The 27,688-nt window shown below is 38.6% G+C and overlaps 1 protein-coding gene and 1 long non-coding RNA gene across 3 annotated transcripts in view; one reads left to right on the forward strand and one right to left on the reverse strand.

Moving 5' to 3' along the window:
• Positions 1–3,246: 3,246 nt before the first annotated feature.
• Positions 3,247–8,745, reverse strand: CUNH2orf69 (chromosome unknown C2orf69 homolog). The gene is made up of 2 exons (XM_051787119.1): positions 8,359–8,745; positions 3,247–6,629 (listed from the first exon to the last, which is right to left on the reverse strand). The coding sequence occupies exons 1-2, from the start codon at positions 8,689–8,691 to the stop codon at positions 5,790–5,792; spliced, it is 1,173 nt and encodes a 390-aa protein (XP_051643079.1). The 5' UTR covers positions 8,692–8,745; the 3' UTR covers positions 3,247–5,789.
• A 56-nt stretch (positions 8,746–8,801) lies between these two features.
• LOC127470967 (uncharacterized) overlaps positions 8,802–27,688 on the forward strand; it is a 96,434-nt gene continuing 77,547 nt past the window's right edge. For both annotated transcript variants that reach the window (XR_007904475.1, XR_007904474.1), the window contains exons 1-5: positions 8,802–9,042; positions 21,672–21,776; positions 21,902–22,014; positions 22,564–22,658; positions 25,981–26,244. This is a non-coding gene — a long non-coding RNA (uncharacterized LOC127470967). The remainder of the gene's footprint in view (positions 9,043–21,671; positions 21,777–21,901; positions 22,015–22,563; positions 22,659–25,980; positions 26,245–27,688) is intronic.

The raw sequence follows: 27,688 nt of genomic DNA on the forward strand, positions 1-27,688 counted from the left end.
TTAACAGATCATTAAAAATCTGCCTGTTATGTGTGTGCTGACAATTTGATGTACCCAACTTAAGAACTTCTTTTTTTCCAGGAGCTACACAGGATTCTTAATACAAGTGTTACATTAAATGCCTCATGTGAAAGGGTTTGACTTCATCATGAAGGATCAGAAATATATTTGCAATTCTTTTTAAATATAAAACTGTTCACCTCATTCATGCTGTTGGTCCCACAACAGGATTAACTTGACTAATATGAAGATGATTTTATCATACTAGAGGTTATATTACATATGATGTGATCCCAGTATGCATTACTTCCCAGCTTCAGGGAAATTCCTGTACAAACTTGATTCTTTTTTTCCTCTGACCAAAATTTATCTTCCCAAACCTGATGTTTTTATGTAGATGATACAGGTGTTGAAGATACATGTTCTGAGACAGTAACTTTTACAAGAGATGCTCTGTAGATCGGTATCTCTCAGTAATCAAAGATTCTGGTGTTACTAGAAGGACAGATGAAATGTTACATTTTTTAAACAGTTACCTAAGTCTGCAGTAAAGTTGCATGTTAAGATTTCCTATTTTACTTTGGGTCAGACTCCAGGAGTGGGGATAGATTCTGAGTTCTGTATGTGGCAATTCCTGGGAGCAAGGATCTCTTTTAAGTGGCCATTTCTGAGATCAACAAGAGCAGATTACTTTCTTTCCAGTTCTTCAGATCAGTTCCTAGTCAACACTTTTAAGAGCAGATTGAAAACCTTAAAAGAACTGCTCAACCATGCAAAACACGCAGCTCCACGTGCGATGCCACGTTCATACAAAAATGCTCTGAAGCTACTGCTTGCAATAATAACACAGATCATAGCAATGGACAATTTTTGCTGTGAAAACATTTATACTTCAGCTGTCAAGCAGTACATCAATTGCTTTAAACTTCCATCACACAAAATCAATGTATTTCTCGTGACAGGGAATGGGAAAGAGCTAGGCACACAGTCTGTAAGGGATGCAATGGCTTTGTCTGACACCCAGGCTCTGGAGTATTGCTCAGAGGGTAAACTCGGTGTGGGAGATGCAAAGAGCCTAGTTCTGCCCTATGTCTCTTGCCTGCTTTCTGTGTCTTGCAGCAGTGCTTTCTTTGGAAACAATTCAGCTCTGAAGTGCCAGGTTTGACAAAGGAAACTAACAGTCATGACTGAAAGTGCTCTCTTGAGAGCTTACTAAAAGAAAGAAAATTTATTTTGAACTTAGAAGTAATAGCACTCTGTTCCTTTTCAAGTGTATAAGATGTTTATACACATCAATTAAAAACAGATAATAATTTATTTTTTCTTTTTTTTTCTACCAGATGATTTTCTGGTCATTTGCTTAAGTAGAATTTGACACTTCTTGGGTCACTTGAAAACATGTAATGAAGCCCTAATGACAGGAAGGGATGACAAAGCCATCACTACTTTATAACCCACATTACACTAACTGCAAAATGACTGCCTGAATCAGTCCTCCATGGTTTCCACAGTGATGTGGAACAGCTAATTCTGTGCAAGTGTTTTTTGCCAGCAGGAAGAGAGAATTATGCTGTTAATACCAATACGATGATTTTAGTCAGGAACAGTATGTCTGGCACTGGAAGAAGCAGTGCCTATCTGCCACATAGGTGGCATTACTGGCGTAATGACTTCATGTTACTTTATTTAAGTTAAAAACAGTCACCCTGCATCTGAACAGGGTTAAGAGATCAACAACACGCACAGAAAACCAGCTTTGGTCTTAGAATCTCCATCTGCAATATTCAAATGTGTCTACATTTTCATGAGGTTATGACCATCAGAAGTAATTTTTTTAAATTTAATCTACCACCCTTACAAAAATGAAATGAGATTTCAATATAAGATTAAAAAGATTGTGAAGAAGTAAGTTTGAAGGTGATTTAAAGAGGCTGTCTCTTATGGGCTGTAGTCTGAGACATCCATCTTTGCTTTTGTATTGCACAAGGACACATTCATATTTGTGGATTCTACCAGGCTCTGATGTACCTAAAATGTGGCTCACAACTGAGCACACACATCCCAGAACGTTTACTGTTCTTTAAATTCTTGTATTAACTGATGTAATACACGTGTAATTTAAAATAAGCATTCAAGGTAAATGAATGGGTAGACTTTAACCTCAGTGCTTCAAGTTCCAGTCTGTACAAGACAACAAATACTGATTATCCGGTGGGATGAAGTAAGTGTTAGCTTTGGAAAAACTGCATGGTAAGAAGCACTGTAAGAGGGAAGAAAACACAGGTGATATTTCCTTTCTGCAAATAGCTCAAAAATAACCTGTGGGGAAAATCTGACTACATGTTCATGCACAATCATTTTTATCTGTGCATATTCACAGTTGTAACAGCCTAACTCCTGAACTGACATAGCAGTCTTATTTAAAATAATTTTGGTGACTTTTTAAATACATAGGATTCCTGTTAGTTATCTCTATCAGCAGTTATGTTAATTTAGAAAGACAGAACAGCTTACCATAAAGTGCTTGTGCTAACATAAGGGAGGCAGCAGGATGTTATCAATGGGAGGACATAGAAAATTGCTCCTTTCAGCCCCATGTTAAAGATTGGACCCTTAATCATCTTTCAGAATTATGGGCCAATACTCATTAATGAATCAGCATTTACAGAGACGTGATTAAATCAGTCCTAGATAGGAAGAAAGTTACCAAAGTTTCTAGCATTTTAGATGCACACAAAATCATTTAAGTCATCCAGACAGTTTCACAGAATCAAGCCTTGCTTTAAAGGAATTTAACAGGCACAGTTTAAAACATATTGGCATTTCTCAAAATATGAAGAATGTCTTGTCTATTGTACAAGAAACAAGCATGGAGTATAAAGAACACCAGTCATTACTAGGTTGAACTAAGGACTGTGTAACATTGCTCACTCCATTCAAAACCAGAAGTGTCTTGAATTAAACCACTATAAGAACCACTTAACTTTAGGCATTTACATCTAAGCTTATTTGAATCTGCCTTTATAGTTAACATTGAAAACCAGGCATACACAAACCCATTTCATCCTAACACAGAAATGTTCACACCCTTGCACACTTCGTGCCAGCTTTCCCATGCATGTGAGATGCCAGTAAGCTGTTTTAGAATTACACATGCTTACTGCACAAATATAAAGCTTCCTTGAAGAAAAGTTATCAAATCTGATTTTTTAAACTAGGTCTCCACAAACACCTGATAAAGTTTAATCCACAAAACTTAACTGCACATTCCCTGTTTAATGGTTTTACATTCACATCAAAGTGGTTTCACCCATTAGAAATAGTTTATTTTCTACATTGTTTGCAAAATTTATTTTTAGCATGCATTGTAATGAATGACAGAGGCACATTCCAACAGAGTACTACAGCTGTTTAAAGAATGAAAAACAACCAGTCAGTTTTCCCTCCACAACATGAGGTCTCATAACAAGATTAGTTTTACAACAAAGTGCTTATTCTTCAAAGTAATGCAGCAACACTTGAGCCTATTTAAGAGTTATTGTAGGCAGCCTCCATCAAACAAGTTAGTAGTATTTTGATAGGACAGCCATCCAGAAACTTTTGAAGACAATGTCAATATTTTAATAGCTGTTTCCAAAAGCTTGCAAGTCCCGTTGTTTTGGCAGGCACCGAATTGTTTAAAAATTGATCTCTGATCTGCAGTTACTGGATAGGGTAAGTGTTAGTGTTAGCCTGGTCAGTCTGAAACTGAGAGGGAGCAAAATGAGTAGAGTGTTTTGGGGTTTTTGTTGGTTTATTTTTTAAAGTTTTGTTTTATAAGTGGATAGTTAAATATATTTCAGGACATTTGTAGGCTTTCTATTAAAGCCACTTCTTTAGGTGACCCATTTTTTTTTTACAGAAAAAAGTCCTCACATATGCTGTGTTATCAGAAGAACCAAAAAGGGGAAATAATGTTCCTTGAAACACATAAACAAGTTGTTATAAGCCTACTAAGATGGTAATCAACAAATAGGGTTGAACAATATCTCCAAGAAAGAGTCTAAAATTAAAAAAAGCTGAGGGAACTAGATTTCAGATTCCTTTATACAGTGTTAGGAGTTGGTTTGCATGTTGCACTTTTCTCCATCAATTAAATAAATAATTTCTCCTTTTGATCAACTAGGTACATCATTTTTAGCAATAGAGTTCACTTTCAAATTTTAAGGTGCACATATAATCCTTTCTACCACCCTCAATATTTTGAGTTTTAAGAAAATTTTCTTAGGAGTTCAACACACTTTTCTCATTGTTCAGTAATGACTAATATGCATAACCTCTGCCAAGAGCTGTCTACAGTGAACCCTGTAACTTTTAATGATGCCACCATAAGAAAGATGACTCAGGACCTTCCTCCCAGTGTAAGAGTCATGGGAAACAAGAAGCAGGGCAAAGATGTCACTAAGCCATCAAACATAGGACCAAAGTTGAATAAAATGCCTTTTTTCAGAACTTAGCCACAATTGTTTGTGTAATCTTCACAGTGTTTTGCTAACTTGCTTTTGTATTCCTATACTTCCAGGAAATCCAAAACCATTTGCAGCTTCTGGTTCATTGTTAATAACTGCAGTTGTCTTTAAGAATGATTCTAAGTTTTGTAGATAAATGGAAAGTTACTTACGACAGTAGAAAAGTTCCACTAATACGATAACTGTCCATCTTTTGGTATTTCTTTCTCAAAAACATTCAGGTTTGGGGCCTGAACCAGATTAGGCTCTGAAAATAGATTTTTGGATAGCTCTAGAAGCAACTACTATAATACATAACAGATTTTAAAACTGAGGCATTTTGGAAGCAGTCAACACAGTCTAAAATTTTTATGCAATTTGTAACACATTATGTACTTATGGCTCGATTTAGATCAACATCAATGCAGCAATTACCAAGAAAAACCTTACCACTCCAAGGCAGGGACAAAGACACCTCTTCACATGTTAATACAGATATTACTGCTGGTCCTTATAGAAGTTAGTCAAAGCAATAGCAAGGTATGCTGAAAGAGGAATAAGCTACACGCTCATCAACATTCTTGGTTACTTAACATAGCTATGCCAAAATTTTCAAGCCCCCAGCTGAAATGGCTATTCACTGGCAGATACTACACAATCAATTAATGAAACTTTACAGTGACAGAAATGGCAAGGCGCACATAAGGAAGAAAAATGCATTGGCACTATTATTCCAAAGGTGAATATTTGTAACTTGGTTTCAATTAGGAGAAATGTTACAAAACTGGAAGATTTAATTAACTAAATAGAACACTTTTCACCAAAATACATAACTAAGGTTCTTCTAACAATCAATTTCCTCAAAACAAAAAACTAACCATAAATCTGTTATTGACAAAGACCAATGCTTTTAGCACTGGAAGCCACTAAACTGAAGTATCCAGACATCTGAAATTATCAAGTACTTTAAACTCCCATTAAATGCAGTATATCACATTAGATATCCAGGACTAAAAAGTCTACCAACAGTTTAAAATAAACATTCACATTTAACAAAAGAACATGTATAGGATAGTTCTTCCTAACACTTTTTTCCAGGAATCAAATTACATCTGTTATAGTTATGGTGTCCCAAATACTCCTTTGTAAGCTACTGAAATTTATACATAGAATCTATTAGCAACACAGAACTGATTTAGTATTCTCTTCAGAAAGCATCTGGTCAAAGTTGAAAATCTGGATGACAACATTTACAGTGTTAAAAGTGCTTCTACAATGAATGTACTGTTCAGATACACAGTCTCAGAATACTTCGTGAACTCTGAAATGGTTATCTAAGGAGGGAACGTCATCAGCAAAATGCAGTTGATCATTTATTTCCACACCAAATTCTTCAAGTATCTGTACAAATTTCTCATGCTCTCTTCCAATCCATGACCTCATTGTGTCAAACACTTGGTACGGTGTAACATGAGCATGAACTTCAATTCCTGTCTCTGCAAGTTCTTTCAGCATTTCAGGGTAAGTAACCCAAGTATTGCTTCCTCCCGAGTGACCACCATCCAACCAGTACATTGCTTTTATGTTTTTTAAGAAGGCATCCGTGTTCTTGTCTTTTTTAGCTTCCTTCAGCTCATAAAGCAGCTGGTTCAAAACCACACAACCTTTACTGAAGCCAATCAAAGTAAACGACACTGCACCTACAGCAGACGGTACCATGAAGTTCACAGCAGAATTATTGGAGCATTCACAATCTCTCTCCCTTTCCGTGGATGAGCAGCCATTTGTTGTAGGAACAGACTGCGGCTGTGATTTACAAGCAGCTATTTTTGCATCCTTGCTGACACCATGCACACTTTTCTGGGACAGCAGAATATTCTGAGAGAGTCTGAATGCATTAACTAGCAAAGCATGGAGATGCTTGAAAGCTCCAAAGTCAGTGCTGTGCTCTGGTGCTCCAAACATGTTACTGGCCACAAAGTTGTCATAACAACTGAATTTGTGCAGGTGCATTCGAGAACACTTTATGACCCAAATAAAGCTATTGGGGAACCGGCGAGCAAGTATGGTAGCAACATTTTCGAAACTCCAGTGCTCCCACTGAAAGTTTTCTGGATGGCAAGACATGACGTCATGATAGTTCTGAAAAATTAAAAAAAATAAAACACAAAAGATGCATTACTTCATTCTGAAAAGACTTCAGCTCCAATGTACTCATATTTTTAAGAAAGGACTGTAAGAGAGAAACATGCATTAGAGGCGCTCACTTGCTAGGCTTGCAGGACAAGAAACACATTAAAAAACCAGATGCATTTAGGTTTACTTATTCTACTTTAATATTTTTACCACACTTTTTAATACTCCCAAAATTAATACAATAAAAATAAGCACACAAAAGTATTAATAATTCTTGTTGACTTCATGCCAAAAGAAGATTAAAGTATTATTCAACTTAGTATGACACAGAATACATAATTTTACTGTATTATGTCCATCTATGGAAATACCAATTCCCTTATTTCAAATCAACAACAGACTTAGAACTTTGTAATAAGTTTTCTATCTGATATACAGAAAAAAAAAATCCCTCTCATTCAGCTGTAGGAAGTCTTTATTGCCCTTGTTCACATCCATAAAGGGTATAGATGGAAAAAACCTATCCCCAAGTCATGAATGGTCTTTATATCTGAAGTCATAATGGCAAAGAATACTACTTCATTTATTTTATTAAGCAATAATGAAGCCATACCCAGAAACGGCAATCAGGCAGGGGTTCTTAGGCCATCTCAATCCTTAAAATAAAAAGTTCTGCATCTTTACCTTACAGAAAAGGAAAGCCTTTTCCTTAGAAGAAAAAGCCACCACCCCTGCTTTTGAGAAGTAGTAATGACATTTGAGATTAGCTGGCTATGCAAAGTGCCAGAGCATGCAATGTAACAGAGCTTGACCATGTGCGCAGGGACAGCACTTCAGGGTCTCTGCAATTTCTTGCCAGCTCAGAGACCACAACTGCCTTCTCAGGGCAGGCTGAGAAAGCATCAGATTCCTGTGCCCGTCAAATTCCTCCAGGACAGCGTCTGGCCTATCCGTACACCTGCACGGTGACATGGTGTTCTGCCTGGTGAGGACAACTTGCCATCTTAGGGTTTCATTATCTTGTCTCCACTGACAGTCCCTGACACGCTTTCAGACACTGCCATCCCCACTATAGCACTGGGCAGTGCTTCAGTGCTGGAGCGTGTCCAGAGATGGGCAACAAAGCTCGTGAAGGGTCTGGAGCACCAGTCCTCTGAGAAGCAGCTGAAGGAGCTGGGGTTGTCTAGCCTGGAACGAAGGAAGCACAGGGGAGACCTTATTGCAACTACCTGAAAGGAGGTTGTAGCCAGGTGGGAGTTGGTCTCTTCTCTCAGGCAACTAGTGGGAGGACAAGAGGACAGAGTCTTAAGCTGCACCAGGGGAGGTTCAGGTTGGACATTAGGAAAAATTTCTTCATAGAAAGGGTGATTAGACATTGGAATGGGCTGCCCAGGGAGGTGGTGGAGTCACTGCCCCTGAAGGTGTTTAAGGAAAGACTGGACGTGGCACTCAGTGCCATGGTCTGGTTGACACAGTCCTGTTGGATTGGACTCGATGATCTTCAGAGGTCTTTTCCAACCTGGTTCATTCCGTGAAGACGACTCACCTCCCCTGCACTGCTGCTCCAGCTCAGGTTTCCGGAGGGCCCGTTCCCGCTCGCTGTGCCCGCCGGTGACGGGCAGCGAGATGCTCCCCGGGGGCAGAGCTCTGATGGCCCCGGCAGCCCGTCAAAGCCCACCCGCACAGCCCCTGCAGCGCCGCCGCCCCGCTCCCTCCCGCAGCCCTGCCGCCGTACCTGCACGTCCCCCGGGAAGTACACGACGTGGTGCTGCGGCAGCGGGGCCGGGCCGCGCGGGGCGGGCGGCGGCAGCAGCAGCAGCTCGTTGGCGCGGTGCGGCTCCGCGCCCGGCACCTCGGGCAGCCGCAGCCACGGCGGGCTCAGCCGCGCCGCCGAGAGCCCCGCGCTGCCGCCGCTGCCGCCGCCGCCCGCAGGCCCCGCGGCGCAGGCGGCCGGCGCCCCGCAGAGGCTCATGGCGTTGCCCAGCTGGAGCGCGGCGGGGCCGCCGAGCCCCCGCAGGAGCAGCGCGGCGGCGGCAGCGACGGCAGGCGCGGGACACCGCCGGCTCATGGGAACGCCCGCGCGCCGCGCGCCCGCCGCGCTCCGCGCCTGCGCAACGCCCCCGGCCCCGCCCGCCGGCCCCGCCCCCGGAGCCCTCGGGAGGGAGCAGGCAGGGGGCGCCGCACGTGCGCGCCGCGCGCCGGGCCGGTGCCCCGCCCCCGCCGTGACGTCACGGAGCCGTTATAAGGGCAGCGGCGGGGGCCGTGAGGGGGTGTCTCTGTCCTGCGGGACGGACGCGCGGAGGGGGGGTTTGGTGCGTGCTGTTGTGCGAAACTGTGCGTTCTACGCGGCAGACAAAGCAAGGAAACAGAGTCTGTCCTTTACTCCTGACCGTACCCGGTTGCTTTCTCTGGAATTTTGGTATTTCACGTATTCATTCCTTTGCTGTGTTTTCCTAGTCTGCTTAAAAGCACTTGTATGCAAACCTGGGAAGCCACCAGATGCCAAGTCTGACTCTCACTAGTTGAGTCAGTTGTGAAGGAAGCAGCGCTAACTGACCAGTGATTGTGTAATCAAGTAATTAAACTGTTGACTGGTTTCTTCTTGTTGGAAAACTCAACAAATGAAAGGACATATGGTGACACTAGGATTATTTGTTCGTGTAGCAGGCTAGAAACGAGCAGAATGCTTTAGATTGGCTTGTTTTCTAGGTATAAATTCTAGCCTGCATGTTTTTGTGCAGCCTGCTCACAGAGATTCAGTTTGAGCAATGAGGTGGTCATGGTCTCCTTGGCACACTTCTGCTTCTTGTGAGTATGTCTTTGGGCTCGTTACAGAACCAGCTAAACAGTTCTCAGTTTCTGTGTTCTGAAGCTCATCCAAAGGCTCTTCCAGAAAGCAGACCTGAACCTTTGTCACTGAGGGTCCACACAGACGCTCAGAAGGACATCACGTTGTGATATATACTTGGGATTCCATTGTTTAGTATGTGAGCAATACGTATTTTTCTTTATTTGTAGAAACCAGAACAAAGTTGATGCCTGACCCTCTTGATGGAGTAAGACATTTTAAAGGATATTTTTTCTCTTTGTGTTTCTAGGAATAACAGCGATTAATTAAAATTTTTGTTGACTTGTGTTTTATAGATGTTTGTCTTAAACTGCTTATTTTTAAACTTAACACTACTTTTTTTTTTTTAATGAAAATTGTCTTTGATACGTTTAAAGCTTGTTTCTCAAACCCTGAAAAAGCAAATCCAGATTCTGGTCACCAGAAGATGGTGCTGTGTGGTTCAGTTTGAAAAATCTGTATCAGAACAGTTTATCTGGTTATAACACCCTTATAGGTGTTATAACACCCTTCATGTCTTAGAAGACTGATATCAGAGGTGCATTTCAACAATGCTTTTTTTTTTTTTTGTTAGCAGATAATTAATATAGACAATATTTTTAATGCCTTTACTATAAAGCTAGCAGTCAGTTCCAAATGCAGTCTTTGAAACTAGAGTTCTTCTGGGAATTCCTGCCTGTGCTCCTAGGATTTTTCCCTGTGACCATGCCCAAAGGGTATAATCTGACTGGAAACTTTCTTAATGCCTCTGCTAATGAAGCAAAATTATTTAGGAAAAGAGCTGTAACTCCTTCATACACCTATAGAACTGTCTATTTCAGTTCATAGAGGCAGATTTTCTTAATCCAATTCTGAGCAGTTCTGGTTCATGCTGATGCTAAAACTTTTAATTAGAAGGGCCAGTGAAGCCTTATCACTTCTGTTCCCCATTAGGTCCTGTGCTAAAGCAATATTAGGTGAGACCTACTAAATGTATACATGTAAGAAAAAACCAAGTGGTCTGCTTTTGTCATAGGAAGATGATAATTTAGAAAAAAAAGCCCAGAGAAACTGAGGAAAAATAATGCCTGTGCTCTGAAAGTCTGTTACTTGGACCTAGGTTGGTCAGGTTTGCTTGCAAAGGCAGAGCTCTGTTATGATACCTGATGAAGTAGTAAGGATCCATCAAAGGGAAGTGGTAAGGAGAGTGAAAGTTTCCAATGTAGTAATTATTGTTGAGAAATGTGAATAATTACTATCACTAGCATGGAAAAAAATAAATCTGTGCTCTTATCCTCCTGTGGCCTATATTTCCTTCTGTGGTTTCTCCAGATGAAAGATTAACTTGCCCAGAATGGTTTACAGATATTATTAGTGTTGTGGTGACAATTCTGGTAACCAAAGTTGATGCTGGTACTTCTGCCCAGAAATCCTTTTACAGTGTGTTCATTATGCAACTGTTACCAGGTAATTAAAGCTAATATACAGGGTGGCATAGAGGCTTTCAGCTTCATCCCAAATGCTACATGAGCCTTGTGGGAGAACATGAACATTAGTCTGTATCTTCATCAGAATGCAGATACACACAATTACCAAATAATGAAAATGGCTCTCTTTTGGTTATAGGAAATAATGGTGTACATGACATGTTTTTCTCCCCTTAAAATAGAAAGCACCAACCTATTCCTACTCTCAAGAAGATCCAAAAAATCTTCCATGGCATAATATAAATTGTGATGGAGACTGATCACTCTGAGTTTGCTTCCAAACTTTGTCATGTGGCTATTGAAATAAGTAAGCAGAGTCAATAATTGTGTGTATCAGTCCTTAAAAATATCACCCATGATATACTGTATTTTGAGGGGCCTTTGTCTGCCTTCATGTTTGTTCTTTTTTCTGTGATGCCTCATTCCTCTTCTGCTTTCTTCTTCTTTACAAATTTACAATTTTTTCTTACTCTGTTCTCTGTTATCGTAAAAAGAAAGATGTTTTCTTTTTACATGTTGCTGGTCTTACTACATCTGCTCTTCTTTCCCCACAGCAGCCCTCACAGTTTTTATACATGAGATCAGTCATGAGCTGACCACTGAGTTGCAGCAGAACAGCCTGTCCTGCAGGTGCAGCTCACTGCTCATTTTTCCTTCCTTCTGTAGGTGGGACAGGGAAGTAAAGTGCATAATGTTTTTTCATGACTTTGCAGAAATCTACCAATACATCTCAGGGAGTTTGGCAGAAATAATGTATATTATGGTTGATTAGCAGTGATGAGAGACGTGAATTAATGTGTGAACATTAATTGCTCTGGAGAGAGAGAAGGAAGGGCTTACTCGCCTCTTCAGTCTCTCTGAGTTCCCATACAGGCCTTCTGTGGTTCCTGCAGAGGGGTTAATTAGTCTAACCTGGCAGAGGCAACTACATCTGCAGTTTCTAACTAGAAAGAGTACCACAGCAAAAGTCATCTTTATGACACTCAAAGAACTTTTTCTGGAATTGTCTCTGTTTCACTGCCTCTATAGCATGTATGCTAATCCTGTGCTTTCATTTGGAGCCCACATAAACAGCACAGAATAGCATTCTGGTTGTATCATTTTTGTAGATCAAGAAAATATGTTGTGGTTTGTTTTAGTCATAGCACTTAGACTAAAGCATTTTAATAGGTGCTTTAATGAAATTCTAAGTGACGAACAACTGTCTCCTGATGTGACAATAATAACTTTAGCCAAGTATTCCATATATTTGAATTTATATCTGTTCATATGTAGCAACTGTAATATTTCATGGTATTTCAGTGATCTTCAGAAGAACATGCTTCCTGCCCAACTCATGTGCAGTGTGCATATATACGTATTTGCATATCTGTGTATTATATTTTGCATTCTAGTTTCCTTTTAAACATTTTTTAACTGCATATGCATTGAAATTGCCAGTTTGCATTTTGGCAGAGGATTGGAATAACTGTGAAAACACCTGGTAAAAACTGGTAGGAAACTCCTTTGCAGTTGATATGCAGCTGTGTCTTTCACTATTGAGAGAAAGTGCTGGGCCTGGCTCATCATTCTTTTGGGTAAGGTAACACTTTAAGGACTCAGTTACCTGTCTCTGTGGTGGTATGCACAGAGAAATTCCCAGTGGCTGCACAGTGATGAATGGCAGGGTCTTGGCTTGTAATTTTAATAGTGGCAACAGTTCAAATGAAATTACAGCTATTATGCTCCATTATAAGTACTAAACAATTTACTTCTGCTGAAATTCCTACTGACAGCTCTGCCTGCCAGCATCCATCTTTTGTGTGTGTATGGATATTCAGGAGATCATAGGGGAGAATAAATCACTCTCTAGGCAATTTACTGAGTTGTATGAAAGTGAGAATAAAAGCTTTTCAGCATGAAAAATAAATCCATGTTCCTTTTATGTCAGCTGTGTGGAGATGCTGCTAAAATAACAGGATATAGGATCTCATTTCTGGTTTTTTTTTCAATGCTGAAAAAAATTAAGAATGTACAAAGTAGTTGGAACCACTGCTACTGCTTAAAACACCTCTTTCTCTTGTTCTGTTTTCCTGTGGAAATTGGTTTTGTTTAATCACGCATCTGTCTATCTTTCTAATACCTTTCTGTCAGTCCTTTCCATTGCCTCTATTGGCTGCTGTAAGTGGAGAGCAGGAGTTGCAGATAACCTGGGAATATTGGGAAAACTGCTGAATTAATAGATTAGGATGAGTCAAATGAATGCCCCTGCTGGAGGAAAGCTGGGGGGAATTCAGCCTCTGTACAGCATGTTTGAAAGCAATACACTGAAAATTCATTATGTGTTGGGTATGCACATTGGAACCAGCATGTGCTGTCTTTGTCCTGGTCCAGTGCACAGGAAGGTAGGTGGTGGGTAGGAAGGGCTGGAATTACTCTGATAGAAAATTTAAGAGCAAAAGACACAAGTCCATAAAAAAGCTTTGGTAGTTCTGCTGTTCATGGAGCACATGGTTAAACGACAAACAAAGTTTCTGTTCTTTGCAGTTTGTTTAAGCATACAAGAAAATCTTGTGGCTTAAGGAAACTTTATGCTGTCTGGTATAAGTCAATATAAATTAGGAAATATATTTGGGATTTAAGAGAACATACAGTGGCCCAAGTAGTATAATAGAAGGGGATTTTCTTGCTTAAAGAAATGGACAAAACTCAGCCCCCTAACTATTTCTGCAGTCTGAGGTTTGGCAGTGAAATTATGAAATTCTGGCTTGTGTGCTTGTATCTCAATTTCCCTTCTCTCTTATTCTCTTCCTTAGAATATTCTGACTTTGTGGATGGGTACCACACTGTACTGAGCATGCAATTAACTTCTGCCATCCCATATTTTAACTTTGATCGCTGCATCCACAAAAACGAGGTCAGAATTTGGCCTCAGATAGTATCTTTGCACCGTGGATTTCTGGAACTGATACCACATTGACTGGTCAAGTTTTTTTTCCGAAAGTGGTTTGAGACATTGCTTACATGGTACATTACACAAACAGAAGGCAAATAGGTCCTCAACTTGAAATAAGCTGTTTGTCAGAGAACAGTATTTTCTTGGGTAGAGCACTGCAAAAGCTCAGGACTGTCACAGTTCATTTGTTTATGGGACGCTGATTTTAAAAAGTATTATTCAAGTCAAATATGGCAGTGTCAAATGAGGGACAGATTTAACTATAGGACTTCTAGTGGATACAGGAATTCTTCAGCTTCCAGTTATATTTTCCAATCAGTAATGACAGTGGAAAGTGTGCAACAGGCAACGTTTGTCACTTTACAGTATCAGGTGATTCTTCATTCTCAATGCAAATAATCCTCTTGCAGTCGGTGCATAATGTGGAATATCCCTTTTGTTTGTAGATAGATTTGGAAGATTTCAGCAGTAGTAATATATATGATACTGTAAATAAAAGTATATCTAATAACTTAAATTATTACCATTCAAAGTATTTAAGCGTGTACTTCTCTTCAGCTTTATCAAAGGACTTGTCTTCAAGTGTAGGCAGAAAATTATATGTGTGATATGGAGAATTGAGGTTTTTGCTATTTACTGCATACTTGAAATCTCAAATTTTTATCCTCCCTTAGGGCATGAATATAGTCAACTAGCAATGCTAAATACTTATGCCTATAACAATCTCATTTAATTAAAGCAACTCCTGTTGGTATGTTACTTAAGAAGGCATCTTGTTTTTCATGTTCCTAAAGCATTTTTAACTCTTCTCCCAAAAGAAACTTCTGTCTGATCAGAAGAAAGATGAGGCTTATTTCCCACTTGTCTGATGTATCTGCCATTGCTTTTTCCTTCTTCTGTTTGCAGAGCTTTGCTATTGCAAATACCAGCTGTTCTAGACTGAATTCAAACCTACCGATAATAGGTTTACTTTTTTCTTATCTTCCTTGGACACATTTCACATTATCCCGACTAGAAATTTACTGAACAAATTGGGAGTTAGGAGTCCTTCCTGTGATAGTTTTGCAAGAAGTATTAAATACATGGGCTTTAATTTAAATGGATACTAGTTAATGATAACATTAAACTTGGAGGAAAGTGTTTATGTGAATGGGGACATTCGTACATCTACCAGCAGAAAGTAGCCCAGTGATTCATATGTAGGGTGAGGTGAAAGACAGTTTTCTGCCAAAAAGACACAGCTGTATCTTTAGATAGTGGAAGTACATCTAAGAATGCTCACATCCCAGCAGGATTGTCTGTGAGTGGTACTTTCATAGAGCTAGACATTATAAAAAGAAGTTTCAATTGTATAGGCATTATTTATTTAAAAAGCCAATAGACTGATATGAGTTTTTACAGTGCCAGCATCAGAACAACTCTTCTATGCAAAAAGAGCCAGAACATTTTCCCTTATGTTAAAATAAACACGTGCAGGACACAAGTGACATAACTGTTCTCAGATGCATGTGAGTTTTGAAATAGGTCAGATATTAAAATGACACAAAGCCAATCAGTAGAATTCAGATTTCTCCTTGTGGAGAAGGTTTTTATTATGGAGGCACTATAAAGCTTTTGTATTTACTATTAATTTCTCTTTGTTGAAGTACTTGAGATTTGCAGCTCTTGTAAGTGGGTTTTTTTGTCATACCAGCTCAAAGTTGCTTTTTAAATTCTTCTATTCGATAGAAAAATAAGACTTGCATTTTTTTCATAAAAGGGCGTTGTTTTGATATTTGATATGCACAAACGTGGGGATATTGATAATAAAGCAATATTTGAATGTCAAACCTTCAAATATTAACATTCTAACATTCAGTACCCAAATAAAATAAACTGTTACTGAGTTTTGTTAAATACAAAAAAGGGCAGCATACCAATATTTTAGTCTCTCTACCAAGGAGAAAGACTTAAAGTTGTTTGGGTGGGTATTTTGCTGTTGCTTTTTGTTTGGTTTGTTTTTTGGTTCGTGTTTTTTGTTTTGTTTTTTTTTAAGTAAAACAAAAATGTTTCTGGGAGGAAGGTGGTGCCTGGTCTGAGTTACGAGAAATAACTTGTTTAGTAGCAGTTGGGCCATTATGGAAAAGGAACTGAATCTTCCATGTGTTTTGTAGGGGAGCAGGCAGGCAGCATTCCCTGCTTTGCAAGTAAGGCTGCTTAGAATTGAAAATTCTTGTTCCAGATTGGCATTTATCATTATTTTCTCAGCCAGCAGCTCCTGAGAAGAAAGCACTGAGAGAAAAGATTCTCTAGGCGTTTATTTTCCCAATGGTCATGTATAAATATGCAAAGAATTCTGGCTGAAGCATTGCTGTTGGCTTTGGTTTTATTTTCATTTTCAATGCAAAACTTCTCATTCTTAATTTCATCCTGAATACTTTTAGTAAAATGCAGATATGCTTTCTCCCAAATACACTACAAATCTGTTCTAAAAGGCATACCACTTAGAAATTCTGCAGAAGGTTCTTTTTTTTAATGTTAAAATTTAACAATAAGGAAACTTTTATCTGGAAAAGATTTAATTAACTATCACTAGAGCTTTAGGACAAACAAGTAAAATCAACAGTGCTCCTTATTTTCAGATCTGAAGTATTCAATGAAGGTCTGATAAACTGATGTTTTGATACTGCAGGTCTAATGTTTGCAAAGGAACTTGAAGGAAGGTAAGTTTCTTTCATTCAATAACAAACACAAGTAAGCTTTTCATGAATCTGAGTAATTAAGGAAATGACAGCCTAATTCTTACAGGCTGTATTCACTGCAGGACAATAAGAAGTTGAGCTGTATCACTGTATTTGAAGATGAAAATTCAGAAAATAGGTTTCATGTCTATGATTCCAAAAGTCGTAGAACCTTAGATTGGAGCTTGGATTGGAGGGGACTTTCCTTCCATCCCCACACCATAAGCAGGGACACCTTTAACTAGATCAGGTTGCTCAAAGCCCCATTCAGCCTGGCCTTGAACACTTCCAGGGATAGAGCATCCACAGTTTCTCTGGGCAATGTTATACATGAGAATAAACAATGAGCAAAGATGACATAGTAGTCCCTTCATAAGGCTCTGTTATAAACTTGAGTTACAGCTTCATTGTGAGTGAAATTCTATCAGTAATGTTTGATACCACACTGGATTCCAAAGGATAGTTCTGGTTCAGGTTTGTTCACCTGCAGAGGGTTGAAAACGCCTGTTGACAGTCATTCTGCTCTGCTCTAGGACTTAAAGCTGAAGTCCTGTCAAACCTAAGTAGCTTTTGGTTTGTCTTCCAAGATTTGCTTTGAATTTAAAGGTTTTTCCAAACAAACAAATTTTGGGGAGGAGTGAGGAAAGAGATTAGAGGAAAGGAGCTGGGAGGAAAGACAATTCTCCAGATGCAACTCACTTGAAGCTGCTGTATTTTATTTTACTTCAGAAAAAAGGTAAGCAAAGTCTGCACCTGTGGAGGAGGAGTCTGGCAGCCAGAAAGCAGCTTTGCCAAAAAGGTTCTGTGGGCACTGAGCTGACCATGTTCCAGCAGTGCACCATTATGGCAGGGGGCACTGATACTTTTGGCTGTGCAAGGACAAGTGTTGCCAGCAGGTTGAGGGAGGTGGTCCTTTCCCCTCTAATTGGCACTGGTGAGGTCATGTCTGCAGAACCATGTCCAGTTCAGCACTTTCCACTACACAGGACATGAACCACCAGAGCAGTCTGGTCAAGAGCTGGCAATATGATTAAGGGGCAGGAGCATCTTTCATACAAATTGAGGCTGAGAGAGCTGGGAGTGTTTAGCCTAGAAGAAAGAAAGCTCAGGGGGGTGTTAACAAGGTGTATAAACACCTGTTGAAGTGACTAAAGACAGTGAAACCCAACTCCTCTTGGAGGTGCCCAGCGACACGACAAGAGGTAGTGGAGATACACTGAAGTACAGGAAGCTACATTTAAATATAAGGGAAAACTTCTTTTCTATAAGGGTGATGAAACATCAGGACAGGTTCCCTAGAGAGGTTGTGGGGTCTTCATACTTGGAATATTCAGATGTCTTGAGTAACCTGCCCAAGCTGATCCTGCTTTCAGCAGGTGGGTTGGTCTGGATGTCTCTGGACACGCCTTCCAACTTTAGCCATTCTGTGATTCCCTAATTCATCTCCAGAAGCCATGCAGAATGATGTTTTGTTCTGTGAGGAGGTTTGTTACCAGGCTTCACTCAGCTACTTTTATAATGAAAGTCCATCTTCAGAATACCTGGTGACATTCAGTGTTTCTAGCTGGTATAGGTTTGCCCCTTTATGTTTTTCTGAAAAAAAAAACAAAACAAAACAAAAAAACAACAACAAAAAAACCCCCAAAAAACAAATGCCCCAAATCAAACAAACCTACAAAAAAACCCCCAAAACACTAAACAAAAATCTGTAATTGATTACAGGTTCAACAGAGCTGTTGCTTTTCAAGATTTAATTTGGTGCCATCTTGTGAAGTTTTGTTTTTGTTAAACCTAACAGTGGAAGCAATGTGACTGATAGCAATGTGAATTGACAAATTTTGGCAGGATGCTTTGGCTGAAGTGGCTGCCAGAAACCCACACACAGCAAGAAGATGACAGGATGGATGTTTTCTGCTTACCTGGATCATGGTTTTCCAAAGCCTCTGTTTTGGCTGTGTTCAGTCTTGTGTGTCCTTAAAAATTCAGAAAATAATCACAAGCATATTTCAAAGTGCATATCTCACAGAAGAGGACTGATTTTATTTAGCATTAGCAGACACTACAGAATGTTTAGATAGGAACAGGCAAAGAAACAATTTAATGTTTATAATTTAGTGTCTACTTTAGCCACTTATGATGGACAGCTAAATTTCATGGATAATCAGATACTGATTTAGAGCCAGAGATCATTTTAGGAGACTGTCTAGCAAATGAATGCCTTAATTTGGTGTGAAATGCTTCTTGAAACTACAGGCAATTTTCATTGCATCCCTTACTGAAATCCAGAAGCCTCAGTTTTGTTACATACCTTTGAAGATATAAGTTCTTAAAAACTCAAGTTAATAAATGAAGCCATTATTGCAGCTGGACTCCTGGCTAATTTAGTAACAATTTATTTCACCTGAAAAATGTTTGTGGAAAATAAGGAAAAATGGTACTGAGCTATATTTCTCCCTTAAATAAACCAAGGATTTGCATGTACTTTAAAAATATATCCACTCAAAAACTTAGTTTTTATTGAGAATGGCAATGTTTGGATCCATTTTAAGAAAAGTTATACATGAATAACTTTCTGAGAGGAGAATACATGTTTTTTGTCTGTAATCACTGCTTTTAATTTTCTTAGTGCAATTTTCACTGTTGTTTTGTATCCATACATTTTTATTTTTGTTCCTCCAGACAGGATCCTGCCACAAGCATTTTTAAATCAGACATTAATAGCATAGTTCACAGTTGTTACTGCCAGTGCTCAAACACAAATACTGCATTTGTGTTCGGAGGAAAAAGCAAACATCAGATCTTAATTATGTGCATTTGTGCTTTCTTCTGTGCTTAAACAATCTGGCATAAGGAGTTTACATCACTATTGGTTAACTGTAGTCTGTATCTCTCAGGATCACCAGCTGTATGATTTGCCTTGGTGGCATTTTTGTCCCATTTTTTGCTTGTTGTTTTTAAATGGCAGAACTACCAGGGAAACTTGAAGCTTTAGGATTCCTTTATCCATAAGAAAATTGCTAGGAGAGATTTTTTTTGTTGAATGCTTAATGAAAATAATTTATTTGTAGACTGTTTTCAAACAGATTTGGGTTTCTTTATTGGATTCAGTATGATTGAGCAGGCTGAGCATTAGAGCAGAGATCAGAATTGGGCAGTCCTGTCTTCATTGCTGGGACCTGCACTACAACCTCTGCTTGTGCTTCTGTTTCTGAGTAGAAAGATGATAAGTGGCTTGTCAGCTCTTTGGAGCATAGACTGAGTTTTTGTCTGTCACTGTAGGACTGTCCTCCTGGCATTTTTAGGCACATTTCTAGTGATAAGTTTCAAAACTTGAAAAATGTACATAGGTCTTTCAGGCCTTGGATTGCTGGTCAGTCTAAAGCTATTATTGTGATCCATCAGTCTCTGATGGATCACTAGAGTCACAAAATAATTATTCCTCCTTCCATTTTGTAAGGTGTGGGAGGTGCTGAACTTCAGCATGAGTAAATTCATATAAAGACAATTATTCTTTGCGAAGAATTGCAAATAATACTATAAAAAAGAATGCTTTATATGCTGAAGAAAATAAGAAAGACCACACAGAAAATTCTCTGTTGTGAATCTTGGCTGGATCTCATTTGTAGAAAAAAGAATAGGATTGGGCCTGTAATAAGTTAAGTGCCAGGGAATGCTCAGAGAACATCCAGCAAGGACTTCTGATCAAATCATTGCTCTGAATAAAAGAAATATCAGCTAAACCTAAGAAGGACTGTGTGTCATGCAGAAACCCAGGCCTTTATTGATAGAATTGTGACGAGTAAACCAGGAATGCTGTTACCTGATGTTCCAAATATTGGTAAATTGTACCACTGAACAAAGTGAAACTTCAGTGTACTTTTTTTTGGGTCTGTATAAATCCACTTATATTTGTTTCTCATTTTAAAATCTGGTCTTCTAATGTACTAGCATTTTATTTAGATTGGTATTGTAAACAGCTGAAATTATTTTTAATTATTTTGTAATATATTTACCCAAGAATATGACTCGGATGTAGCTGGCAGTGAACAGCAGAAGATTTAGATTTGGTTGACTTATCCTCCTTTCCATACAAATGGGAATTAGCATTTATTCTTTCAGTTAGAAGTTTGATTATAATCTAGAGATTCTTGTTATAGTGTTGGCTAAAAAAAGTGTCACAAACAAGATGTTTTCAGTTTGTGTGCAGCTAAGAAAGTTTTGTTAAAGGTGTTGTTGTCCCAGGCCCATAGGAATAGTTACTTTTTTCTGCAGTGTGAGGTTGAGTCCAGCAGACTGAACTTTAAGATCTTTCTTGAGCAACAAGCACTGGGGACTTGGGGAGACAAGTGCTCATTTATTGTATTTCCAAGTTTTGGAGATTGATCTAAACAGAATACATGTTGAAGATTCTTTCTAAAACACAATGAACAATTTATTGTTCAGCTTGTTTGAAGAAAAGTATATACCAATTATTACCTCTGAAAAGAAATTGTGTATATATATCTTATGCTCCATTTTTGAGTAGTGGAAGGAAGTTTAGTCTTTATGAAATCAGCTCATTTTTTTCCTTGCTCTTTCATGCAGAACACTCAGCAAGAAGGCCAAGAGGCCCATCTTTGGAACATGAATTATTATTTAGGTGTTACTTTATAGTATGGACAATGAAGCTGATGTGGGTGGATAAAAGGGGATGAAACACAAGTAATGAAACACATCTAGTCTGTTTTCAGTAAATACCTTTGTGTATGCAAAGACCTTTATTTTTAGCACCCTGAAATAAAGGAACAGAAAAAATAGCAATGTTAAAGGAAATTAAGTGGGTGCATATTAGGTATTTTGATTAAGAAGTCACCTGGAGACTAGGAACTTTGAGAAAGAAATATAAACTGAACTTAAATACTAATGGGGCAAGTGGAGGCATTATCAGTCCAGAAACTTTTAAATGAGTCAGATGTGTTGCCAACAGCATAGCTTTAGAAAAGCTAGAACTCGATCTAAATTTATTTTATAGATGTGTAAGAGAATGTAGAAGTGGTGAGAAATTTTGTTCTGACAAATCTGTTTTTCTAATGATTATAGGTATTGGAGCCAACTTGTATGTAATGAGGTGCAATATGGCTATGGACACTCAAGAACTGGCTACACAAAGAGAAAGAGCAAGTGCCATCCAAGGCAGCAGCACAGGTGGTTGGAAGGACATGGGAATGATCACTTTTCCCCACGATGTGAAAAAAACTTTAAAGATAAAATGACAATACTCTGACTTTGCATGAATATATATACTGAATATATTTAATGCTGTGTTCTAGAGAATACTTCCTGGGTGTCTATCCTCAGCCAGCAGAGGAATGCTTCAAAGGATTGGCCCACGACCATGGAAAGACTGCTTGGATGGCACTAGCTGGAATCACTCTGGAGGACTGTAAGCATTGTGTGCATTGATGAAAGGCACTGAATAATTTTGCAAGAGAGGAAACAATTTCAATATTATTTGATAAGATGCATATATGTATAATCATATATCTCAAACAAAGATTTTAAGTCTTGGCATTGAAAAACTTTCCTTAATTGAATTGGTGAAGTGTATGAACATAAATAATCCTAAAGCGCTGCGTTCATGGAAGCACAAATGAACACAGTGAATCTAGAATAATTTCCTGTTAATTACTGTGTTTTATTCCAATGGTTTAACTGGGAAATGGTGTCACATATTGCCATAGAGTATCACAATTTACCTGCCCCTATCTGATGACTTTTGGCTTTAGTAACAAATAAGAGCATAATCCTTTTCAGAATGGCTTTGAAGGCATGAGGTGAAAATTTTATTCAAAGATGGATAAAAATAATATATCTGTTTGGAAATACGCACAGTGAAGTTAACTGACCTGCTCAAGATATATTAAAGTGTATCACTAGTCAAGAGCACTTAAACTCCTGACTCTGTGTCCCTCTTTTAAATAATTTTTTCCAGATCAGTCTACAGAATGGTGCTCTCACCCGTGATTGAGACAGTCAACAGAACTGAAATACTGTGTATCTATTTTTTCTACAATGAGTTTTCTTCTTGTAAGTAATTTACCCCTTTAGGATTTTCTGGTTTGGTTTTTTAGATGACAGGAAGAGAAAGGAATGAAGTAGATAAAAAGGAAGGCGAGGTAAATCTGAGAGAAAACTTGTACATTTCTTATTGATACTTCAGATGGAGATGGACATCACCATCAGTTAACAAAATGGAAATGTATGTATATTAAAAGGAGGTTTTTGTTATTCTTGCCGTGAATAGAATGCCATTAACTAACAATAATTGGTTACAGGTCTTGGAATTGGGGTCAGTGGCCAGGAAGAGTTCTTGTAAGAGATTTGTAAGAAATTTATTATTTCTTCTGAGTGCATAAAGCAAGAGATCATATGTTATGCTTCCTTCAAATAAACTCATTTGATGATTTACTTTGTGGGATGTAAGATTGTCAGTCCATGCTTTATGGAGACATTTTTGACCCCTTTTTAGTTTTAGTTTATATAGCAGTACTGATTTCTCTGCTGCACAGCAAATTCAGGTTGCTGTCTAAAAATTAAACTTTGAATCCTGGATGAATATTTGTGAAAGTAGGCTTTGTATGTTCTTTCAAAAAAATCTTATTTGCCTAGAATTACATGTAAGAATATAGTTTACTTTGGAGAATCTATGCTGTGTTGCTGGCATTCAGCTATTGCAGGAGATGCTACGAAATGTACTAATGAATAAAATTCATTATAAATAATCCGGTGTTTAGGAGTCCTCTAAACCAGAGAGGGATTACAGTTAGTCAGATGAGCTGGATGCTGTATTAGCAAGGATACAATGACCCAAATTATATTTTCTGTTGAAAATATAATGTCAGATTACTCTGTTTTCATCTGTACAGTAAACTTTGAACTCATTGCATTTATAGGTAATTTTGCCACTGATTCCAGTAGGACAAAAATACAATATGCAGCATGGCTGGGAATTGTGCTGACTTTTCCCTTTGAATACCTGACTCTTATACCTTTTAGTATTATTACTATAGATTACTTTAGTCTCTTTTGTTTGTGCATGCTTAACTTATTTTTGTTTACTTGTTATGGTTTTTTGCTGTTAAGCACATTCCTTTTCAACTGCTTTGTAGCAAACATTCAGCAGTGTAAATAAACACCAAGGGAAAGTAGTCCTTTTAACAGCCACACAATAAACCTCCCAACATACAGAATTCATTGATCCTAATTATGCTGATCTCTGGGATGAGGCACCTCATGTAGTTCACTCGAATTCCTTACTGTTTCACAACAGCTGATTTTATCTGCTTTAGTATTGTTTCTGTGCCACAGGTACTAACTCCTATGTTGTTTTTTTTTCTTCTCTGGTTGTTTGAAATAAGAGCCATATAAAGGCCAAAATAAGAGGCATGTTTTCTGACCTCATTTTGTCTTGCAGTTTGTTGTTGCTTTGTCAGATCTGATACAAGTATTTTTCCTGAAGTCCATTCTGTTGAAGTGTTGTCATTACTCAGATATTTTCCACTGGAAACTTGGATAGTCACTTTAGAACAAGCCACAAAATATGTGGATTTAATGGCAAAATCTTAGACCAACAATTTTAAACTTCAGGAGTGATCTTGAGTACTTAACTAGCATTAATTGAGGAGCCTGATTTCCAAATATTACTGTATTGTCTGGTAACTCAGGCACTTTTAATATAACATGATATGTTCACTCCAAAGTTAATCCATGAAAAAGGATCAGAAAAATTGGAAAGATGTGGTTGTTAAAATGGATCTGAGTTATGGAATCTAAGTTTTACTTCAGAATTCAAAATTCATTGAGGCAAACATAATCTTCTCAGGACAAATAAACCTCTTAGTGAAATCATGCTTTTTAGAAAAGCGTTGCCTTGAACAATATTATGCAGCTTCATGTACTTCGTGGTTTTCATCTCCATGTGTTTAATAGTTAACAAGCTAACACAGATGAACAAAGGCTGATATGTGCTTTTTGACAACTTGGGATGAAGTGAGTGAAAAGCAGCATAATTCATATGAACAGCTTACAGGGAGGCTTTGCGTGTTATCCTAGCTGTTACCACTCAGCTGATCTCAAGAGTTATATCACCCTGACTTCAAGGGCTGGATGCATTTTGTGTCAGACAGTCTTATTCTAGAAGTAACATACAGCACAGTTGCATTTTTCTCAGAAGAAATGAAATTAAAGTGTGAGTGGGAGTAGAGCAGAAGATTTTTTTCTGTCTATTAAATTTGTGATGTATGACTGAAATTTCTAGTGATACACTTTGTTAAAGTGCTGGCACCTTCTGATAGTACTGCATGTTCTGAAGCTTTATTTCATGAATAAATTGTCCTGTTTGCAGGTCATATTAGTTTGTCATCTTTCAGTTTAATGCTTGCAGCACGGATATCTCTATTTGTTATTAAGCCCTTCTAAAACTAACCTGACCAGAAGCATAATTTGTTGCTGTCATCTCCTGAACACTTGGGCTTTCCTACCTCTTTGGTAAGAGTAGCAGAGCCTGGCTTTTACCCTCTTATTCCCTAGCTTAATCAAATATATAAAGGAAGACCTAAGTGTATGCTGCTAACTGCACCAAGATGTTTCCCTGTACCCTGGCCTGTGTGTTTTTTTCTAAAGCTGCATTGTCAGAGTTCAAGTCCCCAAAAAGTGCTTCTACTTTTGCAGTTTCTGCTGCAGGGTGTGGCTCCTTAGCAATATATAACAGTTTAAGCTGGTGTAGTACTGTGCTCCTATTTCCATTGTTTCACCCTTTCCTGAGGATGGTCCTGTCCGTTGTGTGATTAGGGCCTGATTCTGCTTGAGATTAGTCACTCTTTTGGTGGTTAGTTTTCTTTGAAGTGCTTCTCTATTAGAACAGAATAAATAGCTTGGGATAGAGAAATGTGTGGGGCAGCAGCAGCTACAGTTCAGATGAGATTGAACTGCTATGGGACCTCTCCCTGAGAACACACCAAGGTTATAATCATGGGAGAAACTACTTTCTGTCTGTTGCAGCATGGTATGGCTCAAACTTATAAAGTTTTATGACATCTTTCACTCTCACTGAAAAGGACTCTATTAAATTTGTACTCAACAGTTAGGAGTTCCCAGTCATGTTCATATTCTATATGCTGGTTACTGTTAATGCTATAGCCTGTGAGGGTAGTGCATCTAGCCTGGAATGCAAAAATGAAAAGTTTTTCTAAAGAGGAAGCAGTGGAAGAAGAAAAATATATGCCCAGCTTAATTGTAATTAGAAGACTTGGTTATAATAAATCTTGTGTTTAGATACTCCTTTTATTGTTACTCAGCTTAATGGTTTTTCGTATTTTCTCTGCTGAATCCTCTTTCTTTTCTTTTCTAGGTGTTTAAACATTATCCATGCATTTTGCACTGCGACAGAAAATGTCATTGTAGACCTGATTCCAGTGTTACAGTAGTGCAACTCAACTGACTTCTGCTTATGGGTGTGAAAAGTGAGATCAAACCTGGGTCACTACTCCAAGTGTTGTTCTCACTATGCTGTGTCACTCAGTAAACAACAAGATACTGCCAGTAGCCCTCTAGCATCGATTTGAAGGGAGGTGCATCAATTCACCCTCTCCTTGTTCTTCCATTCTACTTGCAGGTAAGATTAGATGAAAACATCTGAGAAATAATAGAATTTACTTGTTGTAAAGGCATTTTTGGTTTTGTAACCTCGATTAGTTGTATTTTACAGACCAATGCTGGTAACAGGGGTCTTTGAGTTAGTCTTTTGGTATAATACACTGTGTGGTTCTGGGAAGTGGAAGAATAGGTGGGGAGGTGGCCCTCCAGAGCAGAGAGTTTGTATTACAGAATTTTTAATTGAAATAATTCCCCCAAATTATTCTCAAGGAGAAATATCTTCAAGTTTTCAGCAACATGAGGGTTTTTCAGGGTTTGGTTTTTGGGGGGGTTGTTTGGGGTTTTTGTTTGGTTTTTTATTTTTTTGTTTGTTTGTTTTGTTTTAGAAAAGACACTTTTCTTTACAATTGCAATGAATCCTTTCTTGTATTTTACTTAAAATAGGATCCCATCCCACTCCATGAACATGAGTTTCACATCAAATTCCTCATTCTAGGAGTAGGCATTTAGAAAAGCTCAGCAAGGACTCATTGATAACTTTCTCCTTTACCTCAAATTTTGGCTTCTGTTTTGTCACCTGTGTTTCCATTTACCTGTCCTTGTTTCATTTGGGAAATTGAATTTACTTCAATGCCTCCTCATTTGTCTGTGCAAATGAATGTTGGGTCAGACTCTGGGTTATTTTTATGTATGCTAGACTTAATTAAAATCCTAAAAATCAAGGTCTTCTCCTTCTCATTCTGCTCACCCGTTGTGTTTTTTCTGGAACTGAGTAGCACTGAGTACTTAGCAGGTGTGTGGGAAGATGAGTAGCATGTAACTTCAGTTGCAATGCAGGCTGCAGTACAAAACCCTTGCTTGCTTTGTTGGTCATTTTATAAATTAGTTTGTAGAGCTACGTGGAACAGTATTTACTTTCAGCTTCTCGACATTTAGTAAATGCAGAAAATGCAGGTGTCGTTATTCGGGGGTCTCAGCATTTACGGAGCTGTCTCTTTTTTAAATGGTTACATTACGGGGCTGCAGCTGGCTCCTCGAGTGACTCATACGGGCTTAGCATCATCCCTTTCGCTGTCTGTCATCTTGCCACCTGCTGGCAAGAGGTGCAAGGCTGCAGTATGTGGAAATCAGACTCCCTGCTTTTAGGGAAAGACTCTCTCCTGCTTTCAGTGTGCACAGTGGACCGAGTCCCACCTGTTTCCAACAAATCCGGGCTCTTTATGTCTCGAAGTGGAGCACTTTGCTTAAAATACCACAAGAATTTTCAGAGGGGTCCAGGTGTGCTAAACATTCAGCTTGAAAGAAAAAAAAAAGAGCTTTCTTATCTCTTTTCTCAATATCCAGCTTAAAATGATTTTGTGCTTCATTTTTGAGGGGTGAGTCTCCTTTTGCTAAAATAAACGGTAAAACTTATGTTGATTTACAGCTTCGTTAAATTTGTGTGCAGTAGAAGTAAATACAAA

The sequence above is a fragment of the Manacus candei genome, unplaced genomic scaffold, assembly GCF_025592945.1.
Source record: "Manacus candei isolate 608988 ecotype Guabito, Panama unplaced genomic scaffold, ASM2559294v1 h1tg000023l, whole genome shotgun sequence".
NCBI classification, from domain to species: domain Eukaryota; kingdom Metazoa; phylum Chordata; class Aves; order Passeriformes; family Pipridae; genus Manacus; species Manacus candei.

Excerpts from the sequence above, each read along its gene's own strand:
- CUNH2orf69 (XM_051787119.1), bottom strand. The coding sequence starts at position 8,691 with ATGAGCCGGCGGTGTCCCGCGCCTGCCGTCGCTGCCGCCGCCGCGCTG. Across the intron at positions 6,630-8,358 it reads ACTTCCCGGGGGACGTGCAG|AACTATCATGACGTCATGTC; the intron begins GTACGGCGGCAG and ends TTAATTTTTCAG.